The sequence below is a fragment of the Passer montanus genome, unplaced genomic scaffold (genome assembly GCF_014805655.1).
Source record: "Passer montanus isolate IOZ18808 unplaced genomic scaffold, ASM1480565v1 scaffold200, whole genome shotgun sequence".
Lineage (NCBI taxonomy): Eukaryota > Metazoa > Chordata > Aves > Passeriformes > Passeridae > Passer > Passer montanus.
Genome location: NW_024366593.1, coordinates 109,420 through 120,690, shown reverse-complemented (window position 1 = coordinate 120,690; position 11,271 = coordinate 109,420). Strand labels below are relative to the sequence as shown.

Genomic DNA, 11,271 nt, shown 5'->3' with positions numbered 1-11,271 from the left:
GGGAGGGGGCCGGGGGGGGCGCGGGGGCTGGGAGGGGAGCGGGGGTGCGAGGGGAGCGGGGCTGCGAGGGGAGCGGGGCTGTGAGGGGAGCCGGGCTGCGAGGGGAGCGGGGCTGCGAGGGGAGCGGGGCAGCGCGGCTGGCGGGACACCGCCGCGGGCCCGCCCCCCGTGCCGTGCGGTGCCGGGGCGTGCCGGGGCGTGCCGGGGGCGGTGTACGGCGAGGGACGGCGGCGGGGCTGTCTGAGGGAATGCGGGCGGCCAAGATGGCTGCCGCCGCCGCCGCCGCTGCCGGCCGTCACCGTGAGTGTGAGGGCGCCGGCGGGAACGGGGCCGGGGGCGGCGGGCGGCCTGAGCGCTGAGCGGGCACCGCGGGCGCCGCGCGGGCGGGAGCGCCGCGGCACCGCCGGCACCGCGTTACACAACGCCCGAGAGGCGCCTTTCATAACGCTGACCGCGCGGGGCGGCGGGGCCGTGCGGCCGGCGGGCTTACCGGGGCTGCGGGAGGCTCCTCGGGGCTGCGCGCCGGGATGGCGGCTTCCCGCCACTGCGCTGAGGGGTCGGGGCTGCGGGGTCTCCGCGGCCAGCCCGCAGGGCTGCGCCCGCCCCCGGCCGGCCCGAGGCCGTGCTCTGCTGAGGGCACACCTGCTCCGAGCCGAGCCGAGCTGTGCCGTGCTGTGCTGTGCTGTGCTTCCAGCCCGCCCGAGGCCGGCCCGAGGCCGTGCTCTGCTGAGGGCACACCTGCTCCGAGCCGAGCCGAGCTGTGCCGTGCTGTGCTGTGCTGTGCTTCCAGCACGCCCGAGGCCGGCCCGAGGCCGTGCTCTGCTGAGGGCACACCTGCTCCGAGCCGAGCCGAGCTGTGCCGTGCTGTGCTGTGCTGTGCTTCCAGCCCGCCCGAGGCCGTGCTCCGCTGCGGGTCACACCTGCTGCCCTCCGTGCTTCCAGCGAGCCTCCCCTGTTGCACGGGTTTGTGCGGAGATGCTGCCCGGGGCTGTGAGCCGTGAGCCGTGAGCCGTGAGCCGGGCTCGGCCAGCTCAGCCGGGGCCTGCAGCGCTTGCTGTGCCCAGGGACATCAAGAGCTTGCCCACCCCGGTGCTCGTCTTAGGGTTTGATACTGTAGTGTCCCTTCTAAAATATGTGCAAGAACGGTGCTGTGCTGTGCTGTGCTTCCAGCCCGGCCGAGGCCGTGCTCCGCTGAGGGCACACCTGCTGCCCTCCGTGCTTCCAGCGAGCCTCCCCTGTTGCACGGGTTCGTGCGGAGATGCTGCCGGGGGCTGTGGGCTGTGAGCCGTGAGCCGTGAGCCGGGCTCGGCCAGCTCAGCCGGGGCCTGCAGCGCTTGCTGTGCCCAGGGACATCAAGAGCTTGCCCACCCCAGTGCTCGTCTTAGGGTTTGATACTGTAGTGTCCCTTCTAAAACATGTGCAAGAACGCTTTTATCCATGCTCCATCAAGCTGGGATCGTCCTCGTTGCACGTCTCGTTCTGCGCTGTGTCCTTGTGGTGCAGGTGCAAACGTGCATAAACCTCACTCCTAAGTGTCAAGTCAGACACTTGCAGGATGTCCTGAGTTGGAAGGGACTCCTGGGCATTGATTCAACCCCTGGCCCTGCACAGGACACCCCAGCAATCCCACCCTGTGCCTGAGAGCGTTATCCAGGCGCTCCCGGAGCTCTGGCAGCCTTGGGGCTGTGACCATTCCCTGGGGAGCCTGCTCGGTGCCCAGCACCCTCTGTGCCAGGAAGAAAAGTTCTCACAGTGCAGAAGTACCAATGCAGCCATTGAAACTTCCCTTTTTATTGTTCTCTATAACTGGCATAGGGTGCCAGCACCTCAGAAAGTGATAACCCAAGAACTGGAAGTAAAAAATGATTATTTGAAAAGGACCCTTCAGGCATCAGCAATGCTTGAAGTTCTTTAGTTTGCAGCCTTTTGTATCAGTGCAGACTCAGGCATCCACAGCCACGCACTCGTAATCCCGAGTCTGAGGCTGGATTTGCGTTTTGTTGCCATTGATTTCAGCAGGTTTTGAGGCCGTTCAGCATCTGTTCAGGAGGTTATTAGAGAACTGAGAGCTGTAAGATGCTCTTCCCAGCGGGTGGGTCGGCTGCTGAGGAGCTCTGTGCTGTTGGGGCTCAATTGCTGCTGAGCTCCTGTGGTCTGACAGGGGAAATGTCGCACTGAGCAATTGCCGGAGAGACGGGGATGCAGGATTTAACCTCTTTTTTTCTTCACCACGAGCAATTCACACTATTTCTGTGCTAAAAGAAAACCATGTAATGACGATGAACTCCCGAGGAGAACGAAGTGTGCCTTTGAAAAGGCAGGCTGTAACCAGCATGGAATTGTATGGAATGGCTTGGAAAGAACCTTAAGGATAATCTGGTTGTGTTCAGCTGCAGACCCATGACATAAGGATGTGGAGCTGCTGGACTGAGTCCAGAGAAGGCCACGGAGATGCTCCAGGGCTGGAGCCCTCCGCTCTGGAGCCAGCCCGGGAGAGCTGGGGGTGTTTAGAAAAGAAGGATCCAGAGAGATCTCAGAGCCCTTTCCAGTGGCTAAAGGGGATCCAGGAGAGCTGGAGAGGGAGGGGAATGTGCAGACTTGTGAAATCCTGGGGTTTGTGATGCTGAAATCCAGATCAATGGCATCACCTGGCTGGGCAGTGGGACAGAAGGTGGCCCAGGTCTGCAGCTAATGAATTCTGGAGCTGCTGCTCGGTGTTCAAACAGGAGCAGGTGTCTGACCGACACTGTAGACAGGGTGTGGAAATCCTGTCCAGTCAGGTTAGCCCAGGTGTGTCTGACCCACGAGGAGTCACGTTTATTCCTCGGGGCCAGCCCCTTGGTTCTGCTCTGTTGTCACCAGTTATTTTGGAGTTGTGGTTGGAGCTCACAGGTTAGAATTTGTTTGGGTTTTGGTGCTGCCTGGTACCTGCAGAGCTGTATAAGTGTAGAATATTCAAAGAAAGGCAGAGGCTTTGATGTGCCGGCTTGCTTTGATTGCAGGAGCTGGAGGCGGCCGTGCCGCGGGGTCTGGGGGGTCTGTGGGGTTTGTGGGGTCTGGGGGGATCTGTGGGGTTTGTGGGGTCTCTGCGGTCTGTGGGGTTTGTGGGGTCTCTGGGGTCTCTGGGATCTCTGGGGTCTGCGGGATCTCTGGGGTCTGTGGGGTCTCTGGGGTCTGTGGGGTCTCTGGGTTCTCGTGTCTCTGGGGTCTCTGGGGTTTGCAAGTTCTCTGGGGTTTGTGGGTTCTCTGGGGTTTGCGGGGTCTCTGGGGTCTCGGGTCTCTGGGGTCTGTGGGGTCTCTGGGATCTCTGGGGTGTGTGGGGTCTGCGGGATCTCTGGGGTCCGTGCGATCTTGGGTTCCCGTGTCTCTGGGGTCTCTGGGGTGTGTGGGTGTGTGCTGCTGGCCGGGCAGCGGGTGAGCGCTGCCGTTCTCTCCGCAGTGCTGAGGAGCTGCAGCCAGCTGCGGGTGCCGCTGCGATGGAGAGCCCAGGCGCCGGCGGCCGCGGTGACCGGGAGCGCCGAGCCGCGGGCGCAGCCCCAGGAGCGGTGGGTGTGCCGGGGCACCGGGGCTGTTCTGTGCCCGTGTGATTGTGTATCTGCCACGCACAGCCTCGGGACAGCCTTGCCCCTTATCGTTCTGCTCTGGAGTTCTGCTGCCTGGCTTTGTTCAGCAGCCTTCTGATGCGCGCTCCAGCAGAAAGGGAATGGAAGCTGAGCTCCCGAAACACTGGGGCAGGCCTGGGCTCCTCTCCGTGCCCTGTTGTGAGACTTTAACAAAAGGGCAAAGCTCCCTGTGCAACCTGAACCATCTGCTGGGGAAGTGAGCTCCTGGTCTGTGGGCTCCCTTGGGCAGGGGAAACATTTCCATGGGGAAATGGGTTAGAGCTGTGACCTGCAGCCATTCTGTAAATGCTGATACCACCATCGTGCTGCTGTGCCGTGTGGGACATTATCCTTACAGTAGTGTGCCAGACCTGCACCCAGATAGAAAATCCATTCTGGAAAAGCCCAGCCCAAACACAACTGGCCCTGCAATGAATTTGTGTGTAGAAAGGCTTCTTGCTGCTGTCAGTGCTGCAGGAGATGAGATGTGTCCCCACACACTTGTGTGAGTGGCTTATCTGCTTTCCAGGGAAGCTGCTGCTTGGTTTGGTTGGAATGCACAGCTGTTTTATAACCTCCCTTAGAGCCAGCAGCTGTGAGGCTGTGTGTTTCCAGCTAAAGTTTGTGTTACACAGTGGTTACTCTTTAAAAAAGCAGAGATCATGTAGATACTTGTGTCTGGCCATTCCTACTCCAGTGCAAGTGTTTACATAAGCAGGAGGAGCCCTGGGATAGGAGCTGCCTTTGCAAAGGCAAATGTGGGAGGATGAGCTGGTTGTTTTGTCATTGTAATAAAAACAAAAGCAGTGGGTCACTCGGATTTGGAATCTCTCTTGCTTCCCTAGGAAACCCAAGACAGGAATCTTGATGCTGAACATGGGGGGCCCGGAGCGGCTGGATGACGTCCACGATTTCCTGCTGCGTCTCTTCCTGGACAGAGACCTGATGACCCTTCCAGTTCAGAAGTGAGAGGCACTGGGATCTCCTGGGGCACAGGTGGTGTTGGGTGTTGCTGTCAATATCGAGCTCTGATATTCACTTCTGTGGAGAGCAGAATTCCCCAAGAGTGGTTCGTCCTGGGAGCAGTCAGAGCAGGGGACAGTGGATTGGGCGTGCCATGTTGCTCTCTTTAACTGCAGGCTGAGCTGTGGGACGGGTGGAGGAGTAGAACATGCACCAAGCCACGCTGCTTGGCTGCAGTTCCCAGGGACTGGCAGGGCCAGGCCGCGGAGCAGGGCTCGGGGAGGCTCTCTGGCTGTGCTGACAGGTCCCTCCCTGCAGCACGCTGGCCCCGCTCATCGCCAGGCGCCGCACGCCGAAGATCCAGGAGCAGTACAGCAGGATCGGCGGCGGCTCCCCCATCAAGAAGTGGACGGCGCTGCAGGGAGAGGGCATGGTGAAGCTGCTGGACAGCATGTCTCCTCGCACTGGTACTGCTCTGCCCGGCCTCCCCCGCCTGCTGCTGCTCTGCCTTTTGCTGGCAAAGCGGCTTGGGCTGCTTGGTTTTCCTCGTGGGGAGGGGGGGAGTCCCTCCCTGCTGGGAAGTGCAGAAGGGGTTCTCTTCACTGGAAGGTTGTTATCGAAGGCTGGGCTAGGGAGCCACCTCTGTGTCCTGTGATCATGGCTGTGGTAGGCTAAGTGTGTTATTTGCAGGTGTCCAAGGCAGGTGCCAGGAGTGTCCCTTGGTGTGTGGCACTGCCAGGCATCGTGCCTTGCCCTGCTTGAGCCTGAGGAGGCCTGCACTGAACAGAGGTGGCTGAGGCTTGGAGGAGAAGAAAGGGGGATGTATTTCATGAGAACCACTGAGGGGGGTGTGGGAGGGGGGCTCAGGGTGGTGTTCTCAGCAGCTGCCTCAGGGCTGAGGGAACAGCTGGAGGAAAGACAAGGCTTTGTGGATGAGCAGTGCAGGGCACGGCTGAGCGATAGCAGCGAGCCCCACCCGGGGACACAGCAGGAGATAAGGCTGGGCTGGCTGCAAGGAGATGCTCTCCTTGACAGTCCTGCATGATGAGAAAACTTCCAGCATGAACACAGCCTCCTTCCCCGTCCCTGTGTCTCAGAATCCCTCCCAGCAGGGAGTGCTGACTGGTGTGGGATAGCCTGTACCACCCTGCCTGGTAGCATCACTGTGGTGGGAAATGGGTGCAGATGCTTCTGTGACTGTCCTTTCATACAGAGCTGTTGGGTAGCTCTTTGTGGACCTGCCTCGGGCTTGGCTACAAAAGGGCTGGAGGAAAAGGACTGCCAAAAGGGTCTGGAAGGTCAAAAGCAATGCTCTTGGAAGGCTAGAGCCAAATTTATTTCATCCATTCAGAATGTGGTGTGTCACTGTGTCACTCAGGTGATGTTCAGTCCTTTCTGCACAGATGTGACTCCCTAGCTGTGTTTGAGCCGTGGTCCCTGCAGGTGCAGTCAGAGCCTGCTGTGTCATCCAGAGCAGGAGTGTTCCTGGAGCAGGGGCCCTCAAGGGTCAGCCTTGCAGCAGGCTCTGCAGATAAGGCTGGAAGGTTTATCTGCTTTTCCCAGTGTCCCACTCCCGCTTGCTTTTGTTTGGTGACCACTCTCTGTGCAGTCACACCCTCCTCTGGGCACCTCTCCTACCTGATAAGTCCTTTGGAGGTTCTTTTTTACTTGGCAGCAGCTGCAGTTTAACAATAGCATGTGCTGAGCACTGCCAGCCGTTTCCTCCAGCATCCCCAGAGACCGTGCAGAGCACTGTGTGCCTTCAGGGTGGCTTGGAGCACTTGGGAATGTGGTGTGCTCACCTTGGGGGTGCTGAGCCCTCGGAATGAGTAACTGGCAGGAGGTGCTGGCACCACGTGAAATGTGGCAAAAAGAAGTACATTTAGGGTAATTTTACCTTGATCTGGTCTGGGCATCAGGTGAAACTTCAGTGTGTCAGCAGCAGTGCTCCCATCCCAAACAGACACTGTACCAGCTGCTAGGGGGGAACTGACTGTGTCCAAGATCAGGGCAGGATGTCACTGTTATTTAAACAGCCTGTGTACAGGCACCAGCACCTCTCTTTGCTGCCCATGGTCCTGAACAGAACCTGGCACTGGGGTTAGTTCCAGGCTGGCCCTGTTCTTCCCAGGATGTCCTTTCCCAGGTTAGACTCCTCCAGTCCCGCTGTGGTTACTCAGACTGCTGTCCCTGATGCCATTCAGAGATGTTAATGAGGTTACTGGCTCACGGGCTCCTGAAGCTGGCTCGCTATTTGCTGCTGCTCCCAGCTGGGAGCTCTCCTGCCTCCTGCAGAGAGCTGGGGCTGACTAAACCTGTTTGCTGAACCCTGCACAAATGTACGGAGTGGAGCCCAAGCACGGGACATCTGCTTCCCTCAGAAACCTGCTAAATGCTGCTTCAGAGCCACTGACCCGGAAACCCTGCAAAAGAAACTTTGCTTTTGTTCTCCTGAGAACCTCTGTCCTCCACTTAAAAAAACAAAACAGCAAACCTCCCGTGCCTGCTTCCCGTCCCCTCACCAAGCCATGCTCCCAAAGCTGGCACCCAGAAGATTAGAGCTAAAAAATGGAGAGGTCCTCAGGGAGAATCACATTGCTGCCAAAATTCGGTGTTAAAGCCATGAAGCTTTTTATAGAAGCCCTCCAAAATCAGGATGGGAGAGCACGTGTCCCTGATTCATGGCTCTGTCCAGGCTGGGAGCCGTGCCTCTGCTAAATGCAGGAGAAGCAGGCAAGTGATGTCCCTGCAAACCATAATATAAATCACTTTTCAGTTCTAATCCCAGCCAAGCGAGGTACCAGAACTGTGCTTGGCCAATCAAGGCCTTTACAAAAGCAGCCAGAAAACGCCGAGCAGGTTATTTCAGCGGTTTCAGCTGGCTGTTGGTGTCTGTCTTCCCTGTAACCGTGTGCTGCTGTGGATGTCCCCCTGCTGCCCGCCCTGTGCCTGCTGGCAGCTCCTCACAAGTACTACATCGGGTTCCGCTACGTGCACCCGCTGACGGAGGAGGCCATCGAGGAGATGGAGAGGGACGGCGTGCAGAGAGCCATCGCCTTCACCCAGTACCCCCAGTACAGCTGCTCCACCACGGGTGAGCTGGGGCGGGCTGCTGCAGGGCTCAGCTGGGACACAACAGCACAACAATTTACTGTTGTGTTTGAATTTAGCAGCATTTTCAAGTGTGATGATAGCTTGCTGCCGAGCTGTTCCAGGCTGCCAGCTTGCTGAAGGTGTGGTGTTAATTCTCTCTTTCAGGAAGCAGTTTAAATGCCATTTATCGCTACTATAACCAGAAAGGGGAGAAGCCAAAGATGAAGTGGAGCATCATTGACCGCTGGCCCACACACCCCCTTCTCATTCAGGTGTGCATCTGAAGGCTTTGAGGTTTATACATTCTCTTTTAAAACAGAGAATAAAATACTGAGAAAGGGTAACAGGAAGGCTTCAGTCCGAGGGTGCATTTTAGCTGTGTGATGAAATGGGTCTTGCCTACCATGTCTGAAATTACAGAAGAGTTATTTCATGGCCCATGCTTTGGCAAGATAATGTGTGAAAGCATCCACTGTGCACAGCCTGTTTTAAAAGCTGGGTGATGTTGCCCTGATGGTGGTGGCTGGAAGGAGCCTCTGCAGGCCATTAGTCCAAATTCTGCTCAGCACAGGTCTGTGAGGACAGCACACACACAGATTGTGTTGGTTTGTCAGATTCTCTGGCAGCACACAGTAATTCCTGGCTGTGGCAGGAGCAGTGAAGGGAAGTGTTCATACTGCTCTCTTTCCAGAGAAAATGGCTCTTTCAGTCTTTGTGAGGGAGCTGCTGCTCTCACGTGGGTTTGCAGTTCCCGTGGTGTGCTGAGAGGTGAAAAAGCCACCAAGGGCAGGCAGGGTGGAGCTGCCTGTGCTCCCTGCCACACTGCCCGGGTGTTGTGACACCGAGGGAATTTGGGAAGGCAGCTCTGGCTGCATCCCTGAGAGCCCCAGTGTTCCCCTCTGAGGCCTGTGTTCGTGTTTCCCTGCGCAGTGCTTTGCTGATCACATCCAGAAGGAGCTGAACCTGTTCCCCCCAGAGAAGAGGAAAGAGGTGGTGATCCTCTTCTCAGCCCACTCGCTGCCCATGTCGGTGAGTGCCCTCGGGGCAGGGTGTGGGCACAGCTGGGCAGGGCCAGGCTGCTCTGGTCCTTCCCAGAGCTGCAGTGTGCCAGAGCTGTGCTGTGTGTGGTGCAGGTGGTGAACCGTGGTGATCCCTACCCCCAGGAAGTGGGAGCCACTGTCCAGAGGGTCATGGAGAAGCTCAACTACTCCAACCCCTACAGGCTCGTGTGGCAGTCCAAGGTATGTGCTGGGGGGCTGAGCAGGTACAGCCTGGGCAGGGTGTTACTGGACTGAAAAAACACACCTTTACTTACATTTCTGGTTGCTTTCTTCAGTCTTGTTCAGGCCAGCCCAGGTTCTTTCCTGTGAGATGGAGTGGTGGGAAGTGTGTCTTCATTAAACAGTCAGTGGAGAAAGGGAGAAGTACAGCCAGGGAAATAAAAATAACTGCTTCTGTCCCATCCATAACCTGCTCTGTCATCCTGCCTAAGGAAATGTGGGTGCCCTTTGTGAGAGTGATTTAATGAGTGTTTTCCCTTTATTTCTGCTTTTTGTTGCAGGTTGGACCAATGCCCTGGCTTGGTCCCCAGACAGACGAGACCATCAAAGGGCTGTGCCAGCGAGGAAAGAGGAACATGCTGCTGGTGCCAATAGCATTTACCAGTGACCACATTGAGACACTGTATGAGCTGGACATCGAGTATGCCCAGGTTTTAGCCAACGAGGTAATGCTCTGTGGGTTTGGGCCCTGTTTGGGTAGTGCTGCTCTGAAATTATTTCTCCCAGGTTGCAATTTGCTCTGTAGTTGCTTCTCGCAATATTATTTGGGATTAGCTTTAATTTCCTGTAATCAGAAATTCATCACAAAACAGGTGGGGGTTTGTCTTTGCAGATTTAGGTATTTAAACCATTACAAATATTGCTCAAAGACAATGAATGATTTTTGGCAGCAAAGTGTAATGTGTCCCCACGGTAATTTTTGCTGTACTGAAAACTGTGATACTGCATTCAATCCTGTCATTGGGATGACTTCTGAATGAAGTGGGAACATTTTGAAGGCTACCCAGTGAGGGATCAGATGAACAGGTTTAACTTTTTCCTCCTTATTTTTGCTTCAGTGTGGAGTTGAAAACATCAGAAGAGCGGAGTCTCTCAATGGAAATCCACTCTTCTCCAAGGTATCTGCTGTTGCAGTGGCTGTAGGGTTTGCAGTTGTGTGGATGTTTTCAGGTGCTTTTAAGGTGTTCTGAGGTGCAGAGCAGGAATGGAGCCCCTTGTACCTCATCTGCCAGCAGGGAGGGGTTCATTGTAGGGCACTCCGTGGCTTTGTCAGAGGGGCACAGGGCTGGGGGGGTTGCACGGCTGCATTTGCTCCCTCTGACCTTTCCCCCTCCCCGCAGGCCCTGGCAGACCTGGTGTACTCCCACCTGCAGTCCAACGAGGTGTGCTCCCGCCAGCTGACCCTGTGCTGCCCGCTCTGCGTCAACCCGGTGTGCCGGGAGGCCAAGGCGTTCTTCAGCAGCCAGCCCCTCTGAGCCCGGGGCTCCTGCTGCTGGGGGGCACTGCAGCCAGCCCCCGTGAGCCCCTCTGAGCCCCTGTGAGCCCCTGGGAGCCCGGGGCTCCTGCTGCTGGGGGGCACTGCAGCCAGCCCCCGTGAGCCCTGGGAGCTCCTGTGAGCCCTGTGAGCCCGGGGCTCCTGCTGCTGTGCCCCACAGCAGCCAGCCCCTATGAGCTCCCTGCTGCAGTGCCCCCCAGCAGCCAGCCCCCGTGAGCCCTGGGAGCTCCTGTGAGCCCTGTGAGCCCGGGGCTCCTGCTGCAGTGTCCCCCAGCACCCAGCCCCTATGAGCTCCCTGCTGCAGTGCCCCCCAGCAGCCAGCCCCCGTGAGCCCTGGGAGCCCTGTGAGCCCTGTGAGCCGGGGCTCCTGCTGCTGGGGGGCACTGCAGCCAGCCCCCGTGAGCCCTGGGAGCTCCTGTGAGCCCTGTGAGCCCGGGGCTCCCTGCTGCTGTGCCCCCCAGCAGCCAGCCCCTGGGAGCTCCCTGCTGCAGTGTCCCCCAGCAGCCAGCCCCTGGGGCTCCCTGCTGCAGTGCCCCCCAGCAGCCAGCCCCTGTGAGCTCCTGTGAGCCCGGGGCTCCCTGCTGCTGTGCCCCCCAGCAGCCAGCCCCTGGGAGCTCCCTGCTGCAGTGTCCCCCAGCAGCCAGCCCCTGTGGCTCCCTGCTGCAGTGCCCCCCAGCACAGCACAGCTCACCCCGGGGCAGGGCTCCTGGTGTTTTCTTTCAGAAGGGTATTGGGAACTGGGGAGATGAGGGCATTTATCCTGTCAGGTGTGAGAGATCTCGTGTCATCCAGCCCAGCAGGACTCGCTGAAAAACCTACACAGCTTTTTTACAAGTAGCTTCTATTTCTATGCAGGGGTTTACTCGTGTGCAGGCTGGTCACGAGCTCATTACTGTGCCAGGTCGAAGGTACACTTATTTTGTTATTTTGGTTTTGCTTAAGGTGCAGCCTGAGCAGCACAGTCTGCTGTCTGCTCTGAGAGGGACTTTGCAGCTGGCTTTGGAGACTTTGGAGATCAAGTTACTTCTAATGCTTTTTAATAAGGCCTGTATGTACA

General features: G+C 57.8%; 1 protein-coding gene across 3 annotated transcripts; it reads left to right on the top strand.

Annotated features, from left to right (window-relative positions):
* Positions 1-201: 201 nt before the first annotated feature.
* Positions 202-10,586, top strand: FECH (ferrochelatase). 3 transcript variants are annotated; one of them, XM_039708381.1, is made up of 12 exons: positions 249-300; positions 3,440-3,545; positions 4,448-4,567; positions 4,884-5,032; positions 7,525-7,659; positions 7,824-7,930; positions 8,589-8,687; positions 8,792-8,899; positions 9,220-9,384; positions 9,778-9,837; positions 10,060-10,188; positions 10,566-10,586. In XM_039708381.1, the coding sequence occupies exons 1-12, from the start codon at positions 249-251 to the stop codon at positions 10,569-10,571; spliced, it is 1,236 nt and encodes a 411-aa protein (XP_039564315.1). In that variant the 3' UTR covers positions 10,572-10,586. The 3 variants fall into 3 exon arrangements, with proteins under 3 accessions (XP_039564316.1, XP_039564315.1, XP_039564314.1); XM_039708380.1 differs by lacking the exon at positions 10,566-10,586 and having other exon boundaries at positions 10,060-10,332; XM_039708382.1 differs by lacking the exons at positions 3,440-3,545; positions 10,566-10,586 and having other exon boundaries at positions 202-300; positions 10,060-10,335.
* The last annotated feature ends 685 nt before the right edge of the window (positions 10,587-11,271 follow it).